This window comes from Perissodus microlepis, chromosome 12 (genome assembly GCF_051167445.1).
Source record: "Perissodus microlepis isolate ML-2025 ecotype Zambia chromosome 12, ASM5116744v1, whole genome shotgun sequence".
Lineage (NCBI taxonomy): Eukaryota > Metazoa > Chordata > Actinopteri > Cichliformes > Cichlidae > Perissodus > Perissodus microlepis.
Genome location: NC_140472.1, coordinates 29,952,299 through 29,974,960, shown reverse-complemented (window position 1 = coordinate 29,974,960; position 22,662 = coordinate 29,952,299). Strand labels below are relative to the sequence as shown.

The 22,662-nt window shown below is 40.1% G+C and overlaps 3 protein-coding genes across 3 annotated transcripts in view; all 3 read left to right on the top strand.

Annotated features, from left to right (window-relative positions):
- nos1 (nitric oxide synthase 1 (neuronal)) overlaps positions 1-3,593 on the top strand; it is a 41,906-nt gene extending 38,313 nt beyond the window's left edge. The window contains exon 29 of the mRNA XM_084945189.1: positions 511-3,593. Within this exon, the coding sequence (XP_084801315.1) occupies positions 511-526 (16 nt within the window). The 3' untranslated portion in view covers positions 527-3,593. The remainder of the gene's footprint in view (positions 1-510) is intronic.
- Positions 3,594-3,689: 96 nt separating this feature from the next.
- lrrc74b (leucine rich repeat containing 74B) overlaps positions 3,690-22,662 on the top strand; it is a 32,404-nt gene continuing 13,431 nt past the window's right edge. Inside the window, exons 1-4 of the mRNA XM_084945192.1 lie at positions 3,690-4,251; positions 5,086-5,260; positions 5,729-5,871; positions 21,602-21,734. Coding sequence (XP_084801318.1) covers positions 4,153-4,251; positions 5,086-5,260; positions 5,729-5,871; positions 21,602-21,734 — 550 coding nt within the window. The 5' untranslated portion in view covers positions 3,690-4,152. The remainder of the gene's footprint in view (positions 4,252-5,085; positions 5,261-5,728; positions 5,872-21,601; positions 21,735-22,662) is intronic.
- Positions 14,454-21,671, top strand: LOC146376584 (protein NYNRIN-like). Its single transcript, XM_084945191.1, has 2 exons — positions 14,454-17,317; positions 17,413-21,671. The coding sequence occupies exon 1, from the start codon at positions 14,801-14,803 to the stop codon at positions 16,943-16,945; it is 2,145 nt and encodes a 714-aa protein (XP_084801317.1). The 5' UTR covers positions 14,454-14,800; the 3' UTR covers positions 16,946-17,317; positions 17,413-21,671.

Sequence of the window (22,662 nt, the reverse complement as noted above, 5' to 3'; positions counted from 1 at the left end):
ACTACAAGAGCAGCTATATCTCAGAAACATTTGTAAGTCAACTTCAATCTGCAACCTGTAGTTGCTGGCAACAACAATGTGTTGTCATCACTAGCTTCAGATGAAAACAGAGCAGGTAACCATAGAAACCTGTGGAGAAGAGCATTTAAACTAACAGGATTAGAGTGAAAGCGAGTGGCTCTGCTCCATTTCTGTTTTTGTTTCCAGCGTTATTTGTGCATATTCAAGATTAGACACTTCATATACCCTCGCCATAAGAGCAAAACAAGGGCCCTACATAGCCACTATGGCTCATTAACCACCAACAAAATGCATCACAGATGATGGTTCCTGTGTGGATTGTCACTTGAATTTCACATTCGGCCATCAAAGCCCCTGCTTGCTGGATGAGTAATGACTGTAACATCTCTATTTCCATGTCCCTGTTGCTCTTTCTGTCTGTCTGTCTGTCTGTCTGCCTGTCTGTCTGCCTGCCTGTCTGTCTGTCCTTCGGACTTTTTTTCTCTTCAGGGTTTTCTGCTCGTAGGTCGATGAATCGACAGGCTTTCTGAAAACAACAAGACACAGCACCGCTGGTTTACTAATACTGTGCCAATTTTTGTACTGTAAAAAATGGGTTTGTTTGTGTTCTTTTTTTTTTATATACCATTTTAATGTTTCTGTTGGGCTCTGCGATCTTGTCTGTAGCAAGTTGGAAATGTTCTGTTCTTTGAGAATCTGTTTTGCTTGTTGATGATACTTCCAAAAATGATCTAGTGTAATGACCTGCCTCATTGTGAATGCATGACCAAGACAATATATTCAAGAAATATAATATACTCTGTGTTATTGTTACTGTTAAAAGGCTTTTATTGAGGTTTTATATTTGCAAGGAAATGTGTGGCATAGATAGTAAACTTTCATTTCTGTGTGGATTAAGTCAACTTTACTTGTTGGGAAAGTATAAGGACTGCTCAAATATATTTGGACTGTTTTTCATTATCAATATCAATCTCTTTAGTCCTTGACTAAGAAAAAGAAAAGATGTATAGGCATGCAGACAGAGAAACTGAAGGACACGTGCTGTGGACAAATTTAACGTATTGACAGGTATCCCTGAATAATGAAAACATAAATTCTGCCACTGCCTCCATAAACAGATTACCTTGCTCTTCATTGGCAATTCTTCAAAATGCATCAGCCTCTGTGCGAGTGCCATTTTTCTTAGTGTGCTCATTCTGCCATAACATCATAATCTTTTGGGTCCCAGGTGGTGTTTGCTGAAACTGCAGCACTAATGTGCAGGGCAGCCACTAAAGACCAAACGTGAGTCGATATATCTTAAAAATAAACTTCAATGATAAACTATTAACAAAAATATAGGTCTTGAGGGCTTTTTAATTTAATATCTAAATCATACTATGTTCAGTGTGGTATAACGTGTTATAATGTGTTAAATTATAAATGTCGCGGAGGATTTTTTTATTTTTCATCAGCTGTTTGGAATAAGCTATAGAGTAAATGACTAATCAGTGAGTAAATGAATAAGTAACAACTTAAAGGAATTGTTCGATATCATGGAAAATACATTTATTCACTCCAATAGGCTATCTCAGTGACAGCTGTTTAAAACTTGTGTCCTAGATTTTGTTGTGTTTCATTGCAGCAAAGGTTGTCCAACTAAAACACAAGTCTGAAGAAGAAACGTATTTATGGGTACCTGATGTCCAGAATTAAAATGCTGCTGATATCAACAGATTGGTCTAGCAAGGCTGTTTCCCCCATTTCCAGGTCTTCTTACCCCTAATTGCCCATAAATCAAGTTTACTATTTTTACACTTTGGTTTTTGTACAGAATAAACTAATTAAATATAACATGTTACTCAGTGAGCTTTAATCGTGCCGTATTTGCGACCTTTGTAGAGAGCCTGTTTCCAGTCTGTATGCTAAGCTACACTAAATGGTTCTTGGCTGTAGCTTTGTATTTGCTGTAAAAACACAATATTGGTATTGATCTGTTCATTTTATTCTCAGTAAAATAGAAAGAGCCTTTTCCTTAAAACTCAAGTAATCCGTAACAAATGTTGTTACTGAAGGGGAAAAGATGCTGCCCAGTTCGTATCCGACAGCTGTCAACTTGCTCCACTTATCACCTATTGAGCCTTTAAAATATCTTTTTAACAGCATCATATCTCCTCTGCCTCTTGCCTTACATTAACACTTTGCCTACGTTTATGCATTCATCCTTTCAGTTTTTTTCTCTGCATGTTTGTGCTACCTTGTGGCTCACGCGCCACCCCTTCACTGTGACCTGACACCTGCTCAACGGCATCAGCACGCATGTGTGTATGCATGCATATGTGTGCCCTTGAAATTATCATAAGTGTGCGCATCTCTATATACGAGTGGGTGTAAAACATGCATGATCTCAGGTGTGTGTTTTTACATGATTATTCTACTTGTCTGTTACCTTGTCAAACTGCTCCGATTTTTAAAATAAGCATGAGTACCCTGCTCTGAGTCACACAAGCCTGCAGATTTAATGTTACAGATGGTGTTTTGGTAACAGAAAGCTGCCCACATGGCTTTTAGTTTTGATCGCAGCAGTTCGGTTCTATTGTTTTAAGTTCCAGCGAAGTTTCATCCAGAGACAAGAGGCAATCACACTGCCACTGTGGTCATTTGCTGCTTTCCAACGAGTCAGGGTTGTAATTTGAAAATGTATGTGCAGGGGCCACATTGTTTTTTTGATCACCCACTTTGCATTAACCTGTGGCTTTTTCTTGTCAGCTTATGTGTCTTGTTTATTCCCTTTCTTTGTCTTTATTTCAAATTAAAGATAGGTGTCAGCATGACTAATTGATTTCATTGTGATTTTTAAATGTCCCTTCCAGTTGCTGAGAGTAGTTTTTTGTTTTTCTGATTTTGCTATGTTATAGTTGGGAGATAATGGGTGGGTCCTATTTTCCCTGCTGTTGTTCATTTTGGATGAATGTCTGCTCTGATTTATTTAAACACATTTAGTTGAACTGGAATGAAAGCTGTCAAGAAAATGTCTGTTATGTAAAATGTGCAAACAGAAAAGAATATTATATATAGCTTCTATACATATATATAAATATCAAAAGACAAAGTATAAACTATAAAAACTACCACTACAATCTTTTCTAAGAATGTATTTTGATTATGTAAATGAGCACTTTGATTCTGCTTGATTTAAAAGGAACAAAAAAAGGCCTATTCTTTGTCGTGTCTGTCATATCCTTTAGGTATGAGGGTAAAACATCAGCATTAAACAAATGCATGATACTTTGTCTCCTGTTCATATTTAAAAAGCTCTGTCTCTTTACCAGCACTGTGTCAGTTAGTGAGACTGTTTTGAGCTTGTCTGGCCTGTCTCACAGGGCCCTGGACTGTAACAACTTTGTTGAGAGGTTCTTATTTTTCGGTGTTTGCGTATCGCTGCTGCTATGAACAACTCTGATCCAATCAGCCTCTGCTATAATGACCTTTGTTGTGTACTTAATTGAGGGTATTCCATTTAATGCATCAGCTGCAAGGACTTTGCATTTACTTACAAATAAAGAGAAACATTTACAGAATATGTAAACACATTTGCTTGGTTTGTTTTTCTTGTTTATATAAGAAAGAAACCAGAGTGGAAAGGTTTATTCAGCCAGTAGAAAGTGTTTAAGGTTGAGGCATTTTAGTTCGGGGGTGAGGTGCTCAGTTTATGAAGCAAACAATCCATTTACTTTCCCCTCCTCCTTTTCCTCCTCCTGTAAATGTTGGTTGTCATGGTTGAAAGAGTCGGCACTCAGAGTACTGAGAGTGCCATGACAACCTGTCAACAAATCAAGCCATCCAAACATGACAAAAGAACTCTGATTGGTGACTTACAGTCAGGTAGTGAAGCCCTAGCCTTTTTAATTACCATAGCAGAGTTTGCCAAGACCTTTAAGTAAGCTCGGTTGCGAGAAGACATAGTGCACCAAATCCTGCTGAAATTCAGTGCAGTGATTGAGCTCACAACGCAAATATTTTACTTGCCGTTTGGATTTAAAAGCACAAAAAAAGGACAGAAGGAAAAAAGAAAGAAATTACTAAGGAATTTCTGCATAAAGGTAGCAAAATAGTTGTCTTAGTATCAATATTACAGCTATTATCAGTGTCATGCTTCATGGGAAGAAGTTGGCCAAGCAGGTGCTGCTGCCGTCTGTGCTGGAAGACGATGACGCAGAAACAGAAAGTGGGAAGCTGCAGCTGGGGGAGGTAGGAAACCGACTATGCAGCCAAGTTTGCAAACTCTTGAGCAAGGGAAGTGTGAACGACCAGGTAGGTAAGATTAGATTCTTGAGACTGTTCAAAGGCAGAATTTCAAAAAGCTCAAGATTAAATAAGATATAGGAGACGGACTTTGGGTGAGAACTGAAAGCATGTTATAGACCTGTAAGAGCATAAAAGAGCATAATAGGTTTTAGAAATTGAGATCTTAACCAAATCTCTAGGCACGTCTAAGCACTTTCCTTGCCCTGGGCAAGGAAACACAGCCTCAAACGTACAGACTAAAGACCTGCTGTTTCCTTTTATAGACTGCTCTTTTGACCTGTGTACTCACATGAATGTATTTAAAAGGAGGGCCTCAAAGTCATGTCCTTGTGTTTTAATTACACTTTTGGGTCCCACTGTATGAGAAATTCACTATCAGAGCTGTGCCCGAACATGTGCAGGACCTGTTCTGCTATGCTAACTAATTCTACTTATGTATTCTGGAAATAACAATATAAAGCATCACTGACTGAGACATATGTGAATGTACCATAAGCTTAGAAATAAAAGGAGTGAAAGAGAGCAAAAATAGCTTGTGGTTCAAGAGGTTAAAGAGAGGTGGGAAGAATGGAGTGGGAGGATAGGGAAGTACTTTCAAAGATTATAAAAACAGAAGGATACGATCTTAAAGACACAAGCCCACACTGATGAACTAAACACTGTAGGTATTGGTTTTATTCTCCTGGCAGTAAAATCAATCAACTCTGCTCACACAGGCAGCATACAACAGACAGGTTTGACGAGTCACGATGTCTTGCTTTCTCATTTTCCATGTAGCCAAGAATGAGCCAGACAGAGGTTGATATGCGTGGGCCAAAAGACCAACACTCAAGCCCTGACAGGAACGTGCTAGACGGAGGCACAAGACATGAGGAAGACGAAGAAAAGGAGCCTGAAGTACAGGAGTGCCTGAGCTCTGATGAGGACTATGATACAGATTTGGAGCTCGAAGGTATAATTTAATTTTGGCAACCAAAAGGAGATCAATTGGGTGGGAATGTTACAATATTTTATCATGTTTTGATAGCAAGTCTTAATTTGCTCTTGTTCACACCATGTAAGATAAGGCAAAGCCCTCTTGTCACCCATCTGTTTTTTTCCTATCTGCCTTTCCATTTTCTCAAACACCAAATGACTTTAAAAAAAAAGACACTCCTACATGCACCCACCCACATATGTGGAGTCCTATTCTGCATGTTAATGATTTCATCTCAGTCTTTGTGTCAGGCTTCCTTTTCACCAGAAATGAAAACCATCTGGTATGAATGAGCTTTCCTGACAGGGCAAAATCAACAACAAGGGATATTTCAATGTCCCACTCAAAAGGTCCTTCAATGGGAAAATGTGCAATATCACTCCTTTTTACACAAAAGGTACGGAGCGTGAACGACTGAGACAGAGTGCTGTCTTTATGTTGCAGGTAAGGAGGCGGCATACGATCTGACGGGGCAGACATGCTACATGACAGCGTGTAAAAAGTTCCGGGTGGTCCCTGCCTCTTATTTCCTGCAGCATATGCAAAATAGCACGCTGGTTATGATGCATCGTGGCCTGGGGCCTCAGGTATAGTAAAAAATAAGGCAAAATTATTAAAATGATTAGAAAGACAAAAAAGCTGATACTTTCATGGAAGGCTTGGGAGTTTGAGTTTCTGGTGACAAAAGAAAAGATTGTCAGTAGTGCAGGGGAAGATGATTAATTTCTTTATTCTGTAGCTCTTTTTCTCCCTAAATGTTCCTATTTTATTATTGTTTTAAGAAATATGTTTATTGTTAGTATTATAAGTAATAATAATGCAATAATGATAATAATAATATTACCAACAAAAACATTAATACATGTTATTAATAAGTACATCTATGTCAGGTAATTAGGATTACTGGAAACACCAGGGAACACAGCTGAACAGAATCTAGCTAACGAAACAAGAGAAGGAAAACTGAACATCGCATATACAGCACAGGAGACTGTCAAAATAAGACAGGAAGTAACACACACACCGAGAGCAAGACAGACACGTGAACTTAAATGTAATGGAATGAGTTTCCTCCATTTGTTGATAATGACTTTCACTCTAAGGCTTTGTAATTCTTTTTGGACAAATAAATGTCAATGATTTTGTTTCCCAGCTGTTCTTGACTTTCTTTAAGTCACTGCATGATTTGTTGTTTTTTCTATTTAAGCGATTTATTGATTTGACAGGTGTAGCAGTAATTAGGCAAAGGTATGGCTAAAGAAATTAGACTTAGCTTTTCAAAAAAATCTGTTTATTCACACTTTATTCATGAGTTATAAATGGGGGCAATTACTTTCTCACTTGGGGCCAGGTAGTTTTGGATAATCATCACATAAAAACTGCATTTTGTATCTACGTGGACAAATATGCAGAAAAAAAAACAGAGAGAGAGAAAATAAATCAGGAAAGAGCCAGAAAAAAAGTGTTAGCATAAAACTAAACTGGTAGTTTGGCTGCAGCTGGCTGTTATTTTCAGTGATAGAAAGTAGTCAACTGGCCACTAGACACTACCGAGGCCCAGCATTTCCCTCAAACCAAAAAGCAGTACCAAGAGAAGAAAAAGCTGAATTTACATTTGCCAGGTGGCCAGGAATACAAAGATGTCCTCTGACCTAACAACATTCTGCCCTGCTTCGTGTTGCAATTTAGTTCTACCTTAACAGTAAAATCAGATATTGCGATTTTAAGGTATTTAAGTCTACATAAAAGAAATAGTATACTGAAGGTAAAAATTTTAACTGCTTTCCATCAGCTTTGTATTCATTATATTCTGTGCAATTTGGGATTTACAGTAATCAAACTATATTAATATCAGTGGTTCTCACAATAGCTGTGGAGTGTTATTACCCCAGCTAAGAAACCACAAGTTAAACTGGAGACTGAAACCAAACCTTATAAAAAAAAAGGGGGGGGGGGGGGGGTATTTCAATAATTGAGTAATCTAAGTAGACATTTAAAATTAAATTTAATAAATTCAAGTAGTTTTGGAGTTTTGTTCCAAACAGACCGCACCAGAGAAACAGCCACACTGTGTTTAATATAGTCTTTGCAGCACTTTATGATTTCTCCCTTAGTGCATTTCATTTATTAGACCTGTCAATCTACACCCTCAGCAGATATCCCTAGAACATTTCAAAGCAGATGTAACCCAGTTCCTAAAATCATCTCAAACAAAAAGAGAAGAAAAATTAAAACATTTAATGTTCATTGTTCTGTTCTTACTGTCCCTGTTAATGAAAGTGAAATGAGATCAAAATATTTATTTAAACATAGAAGGGACACAGATTATATATGCTATGCTCTGGTCAAACAAGGGTTAAGTTTTCTCAGAGGGTTGATGAGCTCTGATGAGAGCCTATTGTTTTACTCCACTCCTCGCATGTCAGCCAATCGGTGAAGCTCTAGGCAGCTCTTGTCCCTCCTTAGTACCAGCTCCCAAGTTTTCAGTCTCTTGCTCCTACAGCCGAACAGAGCAGACGGACTAAAACTTTGTTATCGGTAAGCTGGAGAAATTAACCTCTAACGAGTTAAAAAAAAATACCATCTAAACTGATATTTTTCACAAACTATGTATTTGCACTTGTTGTCGTCAAGGGCAGAGCGAAACCAGAAGGTTTACTGAGCTGTGGCTCCACGTAAACGCTGAGCATCCACTCGACGGCGGTAAGCTAAATGTGGCTAATCAGACACGTGATGTGCGGAGTGTGGGTACAGTTGTTGGATGTCTCTGAAACGCACTGTTGTTATGTTAGTTAGATCATTAACTAAGTCATTAACATGTGAAAAGCTGTAAATGGTTAAAGCAGCTAAAAATAACTTTATGAGAGATAATTGTAAGCAGACTTTATCCTGCTTCCTGTTTAAATTTTGATGTCAATCAGTTGTTTTACAATACTCAGTATTGAACACTTGGAGGTAATTTTTAGTGTATTTCCACTTGTACTAGTAGGCCTATGGTACAAGCGGGATTAAGCACGTCTATTTTAATACTCCTATTTGTGGACTGAGTCCTTGTGTTTACGTGTTATTGAAATTGATTATTTGCACTTTGTTCAATTTCTGATAAGCATTTGCATATTATTCCATTTCTTAAAAGGGGTAATATACTTATTTATTTGTGATTAGATATATATGTACAGTGAGTTTATTTTGATGGATGTAATTAATTGTTTACAATGAAAGTGAATTATATGGTGACTATAATTCCTGAATGTTTAAAACCTTGTAGATAATCTTTAATGTTACTGCAGGTTACAAATAATTGAACCTTGATACTGTGAAATTTTGGATATTGATACTTTGAACTTTGAAACTTGATATTTTAATGTTGTACAACATGACTGAACTGATGATGATTGAATTGATGATAGCTGATCTGAATAGTAGTTACTGCACTGTGACACTACTTTAGTTTAATTTGTGAGAGTTATCCTTAAAGGGGACGTGACATATATTTGGCCATTGTTTATAGGTCAGGTTTTTATATGGGACGAATCCAAAGACCAGGTCAGCGATTCCAGAACCCAGAGTGTTCCAGTGTTCACTGGATGGCGAGCCAACCCAAGATCCTAGGAGACGATATACATATACATGCACACTCATGCGCACATTGATGGACTACAATCCTCTACTGTACAAGTAGTACGGTAGGACAGACAATCACACACACACTCCTTGTCGGACGAATTCTATTGGAATACACCTGTTTGTCATGGGCCCCACCGGTACCATTTGGACTTAAAAAAGACTAATTCTTTTACTTGTGCACAATTTTATTTAATTCTATTTTTTTGCTACTTTGGGGGAAATTTTTATACTTGACATTCTGTTAAAACCTGTTGAAATACTGTGTTGTTTACAAATTTATTTTACAAGGCTTAACATCACTAAAGTACTTTTAAAGCCACACAACTGTGTTTGTCTGGTTTCTCTGCCATTCGTGTACCAGAGCTCTAAGAGTCGTTCTCAGTCTTCTGATACTAGCCCAAATTACTTATTACCTTGGTAATTATCCATTGGTACTTTATGTAATTCCACGTAAGTGCTACAAAAGTGGCGAGCCAGCCAGGAGCTCTTTGGTGCATGAATATCAGCAGTGAAACCTCCTTAAAGTGTGTATTTTCTAGGGCTGCCACGATTAGTCGACTAGTCACGATTACGTCGACTATCAAAATCGTCGACGACTAATTTAATAGTCGACGCGTCGTTTGAAGCTTTGTAAGATCCCAAAAGACGCAGGAATAAGTAGTAGGATTTAAGAGTGTAATAACGGACTGAAACAGAAGATGGCAGCACTGCATGTACAAGGATGCCAGCTGCCGTTAAACCCCGAAGAAGAAGAAGCTGTGTCCCAGAATTCATAGCGCGGCGCAGCTCAGTTTCCAACAATGGCGGCAGCTAGTTAGTTTTAATATTTCTCTTATTACTCTTTCTGGGTCACAAAATAAACATTTAACATATTTTCAGGCGAGAATGTAGCTGTGTAAACCTCAAATATCTGCTCAGTTTATCAAGACACCACATATTTTCAAAAGCGCTCCGACGTTTTCGGAGACGTCTGTTACCCACTAGCTAGATAGCTAGCCGGGGTTTAACGCTCACTAGAGCCGTGAGAACACCGGACTCCCGGCAAATCGTTTTCAAACCCACTGCTGTCTTTCGCTACTCAGGTTAAACATGATATATAAGTCACTTAAATAACTTAAATATGTTATTGTTTGGCTTTTTTTCAGTATTTTATTTGTTCCTGAGTAAATTGTTTCGGCTGAGATTAAAGTTATAGTTTTTACACAGCTGAATAAACATCAAGCAGACAGCTGATTATTAGAAGTGTGAGATGCTCGAGAATATACTCTGGAGTCCTGTTATATTTTAGATAGCAAGGAGCAGACGCCTGAGTTTAAGCTTCACTGAAACAATCTGCAAATTTCATTAAAATGTAATAAACTGTCATCTTGTCTTTATTTTTAGTTAGCACATACCTTAAACACTTAAAGCTGTAAGCTAATGATAGTTATATAAGAGCAGATGCTGCTGGTGCAATAAGCTGTACGTTTTACGTCCAATGGATGCACGATCTGATTAGTCGACTAATCACAAAAATAATCGGTGACTAGTCGACTATCAAAATAATCGTTTGTGGCAGCCCTAGTATTTTCATTGAAACATCTTTTGCTATTGCCACAAGATGGATTTTGTATTGAGCTCAGGTATCAAAGTCCCCAATGCAGTAATTGTTAGTGGTACACTCAATTCATCGGATGATGAAGAGGTTCTTGACTTTTTGAAGCAGTATGGTACCTTTAGAGCCGTCCCAGTTGTAGATCCAAACTCAGAATTTTTCAAAAACCTGATCGTTGAGTACCGAAGTGGTAACTCCATTGATGCCTTAACTGATCTTTTGCCATAAACATATGAAGTTGAAGGGAAATCTGGTGTAAAATACCATGTAAGAGCTCTCTCCAGCGTTTACACTGCCAAGGTGGGTGGCAGTGCTACTAAATCCTACTTAGATGAAATAAAGCAGGTGGCAAAACTGAGTGGCAAAAGTTTTGAAGAGGTACTTAAGTCGATGATGACAGAGATCAGTGAAATCATTGGGAGTTCAGAGACCGATGATGAATGTATGCTCTCCTCCATGCAAGTTGATGATCCAAACAGGGAGAACCAGCTTCACCCCTCTCTTGAAACTTCTGAGATTGCATGCCAGCAGTTGTCTGAAGTTCCACCACAGGTAGGATTGATTCAAGGTGGTACGGAGCCACACCTACCTGTTGATTTCAAAAAGAGCCCATTTAGTGCGGCAAACAGTTTCAACCCACCCGAAATTCAGAAAGTCATTGTGGAACACATCGTGAAGAAAGATGACTTGATTGCACATTCATATTCTCCAATGAGACTCCGCTCATTCTCTGGCAGGATCCCCAGACCCAGCGGTGAGACAGATTATGACACATGGCGTTCACATGTTGAACTTCTCAGGAAAGACCCCGCCATGTCTGAACTTCAAAAATCTAGAAAGATCTTTGAGAGCTTGTTGTCCCCTGCAGCTGACATTGTCAACAGACTGAACCCAGAAGCTGCACCTGAAACTTACCTTCAGTTGTTGGATGCAGCTTTTGGAACAGTGGAAGATGGAGAGGAGCTTTTCGCCCAATTCATGAACACTCTTCAGGATCCTGGTGAAAAGGCCTCTGCGTACCTCTGCCGTCTTCAGGGCGCATTGAACCTTACTCTGAAGAGGGGAGGAGTCTCTGCTGGGGATGCCGATAAACACATTCTCAAGCAGTTTTGTCGTGGATGTTGGGACCACACCTTGCTCTCGGATCTTAATCTTGAAAACAAGAAAAGCCAACCTCCAACATTCTCAGAACTTCTATTAATGCTCCGAACAGAAGAAGATAGACTGGCAGCTAAAGCTACACGGATGAAGAAACACCTTGGCTCAACCCGGCAGCGGGTTGTGGCACACTGTCAAAAGACTTGCACCTGTAGTGAGCTACAGGCAGTGACTCAATCTGATTCTGACCCGTTGACAGATCTGAGGAAGCAAGTTGCATCCCTACAGAGTCAGCTTACTAATTTGATGGCAAAGAAACAGAAGAAAAGCTCCAAGCCTAAGGACAAGGCTGAGTGTGATTTACGTGAGATGGCTATGGCAACACCTAGCACCAAGGTCACAAGTGCGAAGCCTGCCAACTTGCGGCTGAGCACCCAGCCAAAACCCTGGTACTGCTTCAAGTGTGGTCAGGATGGCCACATCTCAGCAAGTTGCAGTAATGACCCAGACCCTACTCTTGTCGCTGATAAGAGGAAGCAATTGAGAGAGAAGCGTCGCATTTGGGAGATGCAAAACACTCCATCTGCTGACCAGGATTTTTAGACGCAGTCTCAGTTGTGGGGCAAACTGGGACTGAAGCAGGTCAACATCGTCCCGCTAAATCTGGAAGTCAAGCTAAACCAAGAGCACAGGCCACTTTGAGGCAATCCCATGTTGGAGAACAACCTTTCAGACTACCTAAGAGGCTCATAGGCACAAAGAGTACAGGTCAAGTCACGATCAAAGGTAAGGTGTGCAGTTGTCTCCTTGACACAGGTTCTCAAGTGACCACTGTCACCAAGTCCTACTATGACCAGTATTTGTCTGAGCAACAGATAGAGCCACTACATGACCTTCTGGAGGTTGAAGGGGCCAATGGGCAGCTTGTACCTTACCTGGGTTATGTTGAGATTGGAATCACCTTTCCTAAAGACTTTCTTGGTGCTGAACTAGAAGTCAAAACGCTAGCTCTAGTAGTCCCAGACACCGGGACATTAACGAAGTCTTGTGTATTGATTGGAACAAACACTCTTGATGTAGTGTATGAAATGTACAGAGAGACAAACCCAGAGGGCTACCATCCCATTCCTCATGGGTACAGAACCGTACTCAAAGTACTGGAGTTGCGGCAAAAGCAAGGTTCAGATGAAAACGTTGGATTAGTGAGGATGCGTGGCAAGGATGAAGTGATCGTCCCAGCTGGGAAAACAGTCGTTCTAGAGGGGACAGTATCAATCAAAGAATTTTACACTGAGAGATCTGCCCTGTTGGAATATCCTTCAGTATCTTCCCTGCCTGGGGGGCTTTTAGTGCAAACCTGTCTCCTTGACTTGCCAAGTAACCAGTTGTGCAAACTACCTGTAGTAGTTTCCAATGAGTCAGAGCATGACATTACCATCCCAGCTAAGAGCGTGATTGCCGAACTCAGTGCAATACAGACTGTCCTACCTCACAAGCAAAGTGTGAGCGAATCATCAGAGCGTGAACCATCCAAGACCTCTACTGTGACATTTGACTTTGCCGACTCTCCCATCCCTTCTGACTGGAAAGACCGCATTACTCAAAAGCTGAGCAGCATGCCAGAGGTCTTTGCCCAGACTGATCTGGATTTTGGAAGGACGGACAAGGTCAAACACCACATTAAGCTATCAGATGAGACACCATTCAAACACAGAGCCCGACCGATTCACCCGCACGACATAGAGGCTGTTCGAAAGCATCTGCAAGAGCTTCTCGCAACTGGAGTAATCCGCGAGAGCGAGTCCCCATTCTCCTCGCCAATTGTTGTGGTCAGGAAGAAGAACGGCCAGGTACGTCTGTGTGTTGACTACCGTAAGTTAAACTTACAAACAGTGAAAGATGCATACGCCCTCCCAAGACTGGATGACACCTTCACCGCACTCTCAGGGTCCAAGTGGTTCAGTACACTCGATCTTAAGTCCGGCTATTATCAGATCGAAGTTGCAGAGAGTGATAAGCCCAAGACTGCCTTTGTCTGTCCACTAGGTTTCTGGGAGTTCAACCGTATGCCACAGGGAGTGACAAACGCGCCAAGTACTTTTCAGAGGCTTATGGAGAGATGCATGGGAGACATAAATCTGAAGGAAGTTGTTGTTTTCCTGGATGATCTCATAGTTTTCTCGAAAACCCTTGAGGAGCATGAAGCCAGACTCATGAAAGTCCTGGAACGCTTAAAGGAGTATGGGTTAAAGCTGTCTCCCGAAAAGTGCAAGTTCTTCCAGTCCTCAGTTCGGTACTTGGGGCATGTTGTTTCACAGGACGGAGTGGAAACTGACCCAGAAAAGACGGCCACACTTAAAACTTGGCCAGTCCCTCAGAACCTTAAGGAGCTGAGATCCTTCCTTGGGTTCTGTGGGTATTACAGACGGTTTGTTAAAGGCTACTCAAGTATTGTGAAACCGCTGAACGATCTAACGTCCAGTTATCCACCACTGAGGAAGCATTGCAAATCAAAAGGGAGGAGTAATCAGTATCATGATCCAAAGGAGCCGTTTTATGGACTGTGTACCCCTGCATGCCAGAAAGCATTTGAGGCTATCATTGACAAGCTAACGTCGCCTCCAGTCCTGGCCTTTGCTGACCCAAAGCTGCCTTACATCCTTCATACAGATGCGAGCACTACGGGCCTTGGAGCAGCCTTATACCAGGAGCAGGAGGGACAGCTGCGGGTTATCGCCTACGCGAGTAGAGGTTTGTCGTGTAGTGAGTCCCGCTATCCAGCACATAAGCTCGAGTTTTTGGCTTTAAAGTGGGCTGTAACAGAGAAGCTGAGTGACTGAGCTGAGTTCACCGTTGTCACAGACTCAAACCCTCTGACCTACATTCTCACCTCAGCAAAACTCGATGCAACCAGCTACAGGTGGTTGGCGGCCCTCTCTACCTTCAATTTCAGACTCCAGTATCGTTCTGGAAAACAAAATGGAGATGCCGATGGACTCTCGCGTCGTCCTCATGGCAAGCTACCTGATGACCTTACATCTCAAAAGGAGAGAGACCGGATATGCCAGTTCGCAAAACAACATCTGTCAGATCCAGACAATATTGACTCAGTTGATCAGGACATTGTTCATGCTATCTGTGAGAGACAGTTTGTTTATCACTCAACCACCTCTGAAACTTTGGGTGATGATGCAGGTATGTCCCTTGTCGAAAGTCTTGCCATTTCTGAAGGTGCTGTACCTGACAGCTTTGAGCACGAAGAGACGTTGGGAGGCCTAGACATCATTCCCAAACTCTCACAGGCAGATCTCAGAGACAGCCAGAGATCTGATCGGTGCATCAGACATATTATCACCCAGATGGAGAGTGGGGAGAAACCCCCTCCCACATTGAGGAAAGAACTTCCAGACATAGTCCTATTGCTGAGAGAGTTGAACAGGTTCGAGCTGTGCAATGACATTCTCTACAGAACACGCCATGAAGGCGGTAATAAACATTACCAGTTGGTCTTACCTGAAGACCTGCGAGAGTCTGTGTTGACAAGCCTACATGACAACATGGGTCATATGGGAATAGAGCGCACACTCGATCTGGTCAGAGCCAGGTTCTATTGGCCGAGAATGTCCTCAGATGTGGAGAAAAAGATAAAGACCTGCCACAGGTGTGTGCGCAGGAAAACGTTACCTGAGAAGGCTGCACCTTTGGTGAATATCATGACGACAAGACCCCTCGAGTTAGTCTGCATGGATTTCCTATCCATTGAACCAGACAGCAGTAATGTGAAAGATGTTCTTGTCATCACAGATCATTTTACTAAATATGCAGTCGCTATCCCAGCATCGAACCAAAAAGCTCGGACTGTCGCAAAGTGTCTGTGGGACCATTTCATAGTACACTATGGCATTCCTGAAAAATTACACAGCGATCAAGGGCCTGATTTTGAGTCTCAGCTGATCAAGGGGCTGTGTGAAGTAGCAGGCATACAGAAGATTCGGACTACGCCGTACCATCCCAGGGGCAACCCGGTGGAGCGTTTTAACCGAACACTCTTAAGTATGCTTGGAACTCTGGAGAACAAAGACAAGTCACATTGGAAGGATTTTGTAAAGCCTTTAGTTCATGCGTACAACTGTACCAAGAACGAGGTAACTGGATTCACACCGTATGAGCTGATGTTTGGGCGTCAGCCACGGTTGCCTGTCGATTTGGCTTTCGGTTTACCTGTGAGAGAACAACAAAACAAGTCACACTCCCAATATGTTAAGGACCTCAAATCCCATCTTGAGGAGAGCTATAGAATAGCTACACAGAGTGCTGCAAAGGTAGCCGAAAGGAACAAAACCAGATTTGACAAACATGTGACCACATCTACCTTGGAAATCGGGGACCGAGTGCTGGTCAGGAACATACGCATTCGAGGAAAACACAAACTCGCCGATAAATGGGAGCAGACCGTCTATGTGGTGGTGAAACGAGCTGGAGACCTCCCCGTCTACACCGTTAAACCAGAGGGCGGGGATGGCCCCATACGCACCCTACACAGAGACCTCTTACTCCCTTGTGGGTTCCTCTCTGCAGCCAAGGAAGTGAAACGTGAACAACCAGAACCAAAGAAAAGGCCCAGAACGCGACAGACCACTCACAAAGACAATGAAAGAGCAGATCACCCCTCGGACGAGGATGATATTGTTTCAGTCCACTGGTTTGCAGATAGATCAGTGCCAAATGACTCGGCGTACATTGTCAAGCGAGATGTTCTGCTGACTCATAAATCAAGTCTTGGTCAAGATGATGTGACTGCAGATCAAGACAAGTTGGCTGGTAATACTCCAGCTTGTGCAGACACCATCTCCGATGTTGTTCCAGCCAGTCATGCTGACCATAACCAACCTTATGACAATCAGATCGCAAGTTATGGAGAAGCCTCGTATGAGGAAGACTTACCTGAAAAGGAAAGAGACTTACCTGGAAATGACGAACCTGAAAAGGAAAGAGACTTACCTTCTACGGATCACCCTGACATGAGGGATGAACAAATCCTACTTCTCTCAGACATGTTAGGGAGTGATGAGGAAGGAGAGGACTTGATATTTGACAGGGAAACAGTAAACAAGGAGAGAGATGAACAAATAAGCAAAGAAATTCCTGTCCGACGATCTGAAAGAAGTCGCCAGCCACCAAAAAGGCTAGACTATGCTGAATTGGGAAATCCCCTTGTCACTGTGGTCAAATCATTATTTCAGGGTTTAACCACAGCTTTCATTGACTCTTTAAATGCTAAAGCTGAATTATTGTTCTTAGATGATGCAGTTCACAGTAGACATGCAAAGGGACTTGCATGAATTCAAGAGGGGAGGGTGTAACCCAGTTCCTAAAATCATCTCAAGCAAAAAGAGAAGAAAAATTAAAACATTTAATGTTCATTGTTCTGTTCTTACTGTCCCTGTTAATGAAAGTGAAATGAGATCAAAATATTTATTTAAACATAGAAGGGACGCAGATTATATATGATATGCTCTGGTCAAACAAGGGTTAAGTTTTCTCAGAGGGTTGATGAGCTCTGATGAGAGCCTATTGTTTTACTCCACTCCTCGCATGTCAGCCAATCGGTGAAGCTCTAGGCAGCTCTTGTCCCTCCTTAGTACCAGCTCCCAAGTTTTCAGTCTCTTGCTCCTACAGCCGAACAGAGCAGACGGACTAAAACTTTGTTATCGGTAAGCTGGAGAAATTAACCTCTAACGAGTTAAAAAAAATACCATCTAAACTGATATTTTTCACAAACTATGTATTTGCACTTGTTGTCGTCAAGGGCAGAGCGAAACCAGAAGGTTTACTGAGCTGTGGCTCCACGTAAACGCTGAGCATCCACTCGACGGCGGTAAGCTAAATGTGGCTAATCAGACACGTGATGTGCGGAGTGTGGGTACAGTTGTTGGATGTCTCTGAAACGCACTGTTGTTATGTTAGTTAGATCATTAACTAAGTCATTAACATGTGAAAAGCTGTAAATGGTTAAAGCAGCTAAAAATAACTTTATGAGAGATAATTGTAAGCAGACTTTATCCTGCTTCCTGTTTAAATTTTGATGTCAATCAGTTGTTTTACAATACTCAGTATTGAACACTTGGAGGTAATTTTTAGTGTATTTCCACTTGTACTAGTAGGCCTATGGTACAAGCGGGATTAAGCACGTCTATTTTAATACTCCTATTTGTGGACTGAGTCCTTGTGTTTACGTGTTATTGAAATTGATTATTTGCACTTTGTTCATTTTCTGATAAGCATTTGCATATTATTCCATTTCTTAAAAGGGGTAATATACTTATTTATTTGTGATTAGATATATATGTACAGTGAGTTTATTTTGATGGATGTAATTAATTGTTTACAATGAAAGTGAATTATATGGTGACTATAATTCCTGAATGTTTAAAACCTTGTAGATAATCTTTAATGTTACTGCAGGTTACAAATAATTGAACCTTGATACTGTGAAATTTTGGATATTGATACTTTGAACTTTGAAACTTGATATTTTAATGTTGTACAACATGACTGAACTGATGATGATTGAATTGATGATAGCTGATCTGAATAGTAGTTACTGCACTGTGACACTACTTTAGTTTAATTTGTGAGAGTTATCCTTAAAGGGGACGTGACATATATTTGGCCATTGTTTATAGGTCAGGTTTTTATATGGGACGAATCCAAAGACCAGGTCAGCGATTCCAGAACCCAGAGTGTTCCAGTGTTCACTGGATGGCGAGCCAACCCAAGATCCTAGGAGACGATATACATATACATGCACACTCATGCGCACATTGATGGACTACAATCCTCTACTGTACAAGTAGTACGGTAGGACAGACAATCACACACACACTCCTTGTCGGACGAATTCTATTGGAATACACCTGTTTGTCATGGGCCCCACCGGTACCATTTGGACTTAAAAAAGACTAATTCTTTTACTTGTGCACAATTTTATTTAATTCTATTTTTTTGCTACTTTGGGGGAAATTTTTATACTTGACATTCTGTTAAAACCTGTTGAAATACTGTGTTGTTTACAAATTTATTTTACAAGGCTTAACATCACTAAAGTACTTTTAAAGCCACACAACTGTGTTTGTCTGGTTTCTCTGCCATTCGTGTACCAGAGCTCTAAGAGTCGTTCTCAGTCTTCTGATACTAGCCCAAATTACTTATTACCTTGGTAATTATCCATTGGTACTTTATGTAATTCCACGTAAGTGCTACACAGACAATACAGCTAATTTTTTTCACAGTTTTTAACCTTAGCAGGGTCACTGAAAACATTTTTATCTGGTGTTAAAAAGTCAACACATCATTCAACATATTTCTTTCTGGCTTTAAACAGACTTTAAAGAGATGATTTTCAAGCTATTGGGGGTTAGGTACCAAAGAAAATGATGACACCATTATAAAACCGCGGTCATGCTGTATTAAAAACTGATACAGAAGGTTCAGGCCAACCCCCACAACCCTTCTCTTTTTGTGTAGAATGGAAGAATATCTCCCTTTTCTCTCCCTGGCTCACTCATCAGATCAGTTTCACCTGATGGAGGATATTTGAAATGAACCAACTGTGCAAAGGTCCTCACATGCGTGTGAAACTGAGTACCAGCTAGGCATGTTCAAAATGATTATCTTGTAACAGTACTTTAGATTAATCCAGGCTTTTACTCAGTGAATGATATGCTAATTCAAAGTCACATGGCTCGTTCAGGATAGATGATCATGAGATCACTAGTAGTCAGTTCTGTGTCCAAGTCCAGCGCATCCGAGATTCAAAGATTTCAGTTCTTTTCCAAGGACACGGAACATAAATGGATCATCCCCAACACTTAATCATCTGTCTCCTATTGTGCTGATCCTCCTCCCAACAAAATACTTTAAACCAACCAAAGCAATCAAGACTTCAAAAGTTCACTGCGGTAGCAGTAGTAGTGATGCTACATTGTAAGATTTATTAATAAAGTAAGCTATTGCTTCTTGGTGAGAAAAACACAAACAAATGAACACCATTGCATTGTTTAGATCATTTTCATTTCCATGCACTGACTGCAGCTTAGATTTTTTGAACAAGATGATGTAGCTGTAGATGTGATGGCCAGAGGGGCCGATGGCGCGATATGGCAGCCTCGCTTCTGTCAGTCTGTCCCAAGGCAGCTGTGGCTACAACTGTAGCTGCCTCCACCAGTGTGTGAATGTGAGAGTGAATGAATAGTGGAATTGTAAAGCGCTTTGAGGTCCCCGAAAAGCGCTATATAAATGCAATCCATTATTATTATTATTATTATAGATGATTTAGATGTTGGTAGCATCTCATCTAACAAATGCAAGCAACGAGCTTATTAATTTGAAGAGTAAGAGCTTTAGCCAGCCTTAAAGCTAGGTATTGTTGATTTTTCTTCTCTCCACTATTTTGTAAACCTAATGTGCAAAGTTTGCAAGCGTCCTTGGTCAAATTTGTGGTAAAGTTCTTTGCAGCTAACAGATACTTATCAAACAAGCACGATTTGCATTTCACTGTGATGTTTTTCTTGTCTTAGCTAGTGGTAATGACCATTAAAGTTGCAGTAATGGACTTTTAGATGAGATAATAAAGTATGCTATCAGGATTTTTACCTTAAAACATGTACCAAATCTACTCAAAACACATTAACGCTAATATTGCTTTTCCTACAAGATCTCCATACATTTGATTTATGCAGCAAGCGGTATTGTTAATTGTCACATTTTATCCTAAAGCCCCATTACGCTTTTCCTGCATCCCGTCTACAGTACTTGTTGACAACATTTGACAGTTCCGTTTGTAACAAGATAATCAATGTTATGACTTACCTGTCAGTTGTTTTCATTTTGTGGATACATAGCTTTGATGCTCTAGTCTGTTATATAGACCTCACCAATACTTACTCCAGTATTTCACCTCTTAAGAAAACAAGCTTCTGTTCTTCTATTTTCATTCTATTGATCTATGCTGATAGAGAAAACCTATTTAATTACATGGTCCTGCTAAACATTAGAGACAAGATTATTATAGTGTCACAACCTGAAATAAACAGATTTGCACTACATTTAGTATTAAACATTAACATTTCCATACATATACACATCATTAAGGTTTCTTTATTATTCTTACAATATACTCATTTAAAAAAAGAAGAAGCACAAAAGATTAAAACAAAACAAAATTTAAAATTGTATTTTTGTCAATTGTGACCCCTATCTATCCCTAGTAATCGATAATAATTACTGTCTTTTTTTATAGTAATCAGTGTAAAATACCTCTTTGGTTTTACATATCCGACTGAGGGACGAGTACATTCTTTCCAAAACTGAAACTGGTCAGGCAGGGGCTTTCAGCTGCTGCACAGTTTGACATTTTTACAGGCTTGCACTGCTCTATAATGGTGTAAATGAAAGTTATAAAAGATAAATTCATTCCTTAACCAGCTCATTCCGTAGGTTCCAGCACCAGGAACATCATTCAGACAGATTAAATTGGATTTTAAATATGTCTTTATCTGTCAAACACAAAGGGTAAAATCACAAAGTGTGACTTCCAAAGGTTATCTGTTTTATGTCTAGGAAATTGATACGCTTTTTAAATCTTACAGAAATTTACTTCGCTTGCATTTAAACGTGCTATACTCCGATGAGGCAGATTCTGTCCTATTTATCATCAAGTCGACTCAGTTAAGGCTTCATGCACTCAACTTTCTCATTAGCCATGCTAGAAACAATAATTTTCATGTGCTGTGAGTTTCATTTCTGACCTACGCCTCCACGTCGCTCCCTTCTGCTTCATTTGTCTTGTACAGGTTTAATATTCCCCTCTCTCTCTCTGCCCACCTGTGTGAGTACATATTTTAACAGGAATGCAGATAAGAATATATACTGCTGTGAACAAACAGAAGAAATTCACTTTGAGGATGGGTTGGGGGGGTATGGTTGTGTATTTTCAGGGCACCAAAGCACTGGCGGTTCCCCTGGTAACCAACACTTCAATACTGCGGCTGAACCTGCGAGATAATTGGATGGAAGGCATGGGTGGAGCTGCTATAGCTGAGATGTTAAAAGGAAATTGCTACATTACAGGTGGTTTTACTGTGATTTACTGTGGACTCAACACGTTGTGTTCTTTTTTTCTTTATACTTCTTAATGGCAAAGGTGGGACCCCAACATCAACATATTCAACATTTTCCGCCAATAAATATAAAACACTTACCATCTCAAGTTTCCCTTTTATATCTGTTCTTTCTCATATTGCACTAGTTGTATGTGCAGTTTGGAACATGAGAACACTCTAAGGAGAAGAACACCTATATGGTTCCTCTACATATCATTATACCGAAGCCTTAAAGTCCCATAAGGTGAAATTTATCCTATACACAAGATAATTGTAAGAACAAATCATTATACTGTGCAAGAAATTTCAATTTCCTGTAGGAACATGTTACTTTGTTGCAATTTATAATAATAACTTGTGCAAACAACTTCAGATGCACACAGTCACATATTAGAGACAACACAGCTAATCAAGTTTTAACTCAGGAATGTCATGTTGTTTTTATGCATTTTTTACATTATATATTATATATTTGTCTGATAATTTCCACATTTTGTCTGACCAGTTCCTAACAACATTTAAATTTACAATAATGGATCACACCGCAGTGGGGAATATATTTCATCACAGTAGATGTCTTACTGAAAGTGCAGTAACTAGTTTACGAATATTCCTCCATTGTTATCTTCTTCAATGCTATGTGTCAACATACTGCAGACCAGCTACCTGAACTTTACCCCCACAAAGGTTGATTATCTCATTAATAAATTTACATCTTCGCTGTATATGATTCCAGATACAGTAGAAAATGAAAAAGCATCAAATCACAAGTATTTGCTTCTCTGGTATAACTCTCAAAAATGCACCATAAAAGAGATAACATGTAAGCTGGAGTGGAAATTGTCTCACCAATTTAGAAGATCATCATTTAGCAAATAGTTTGTTGCTCTATAAAA

What these genes read in the sequence shown, in the direction of transcription:
- LOC146376584 (XM_084945191.1), top strand. Translation starts at nt 14,801, where the DNA reads ATGTCCCTTGTCGAAAGTCTTGCCATTTCTGAAGGTGCTGTACCTGAC.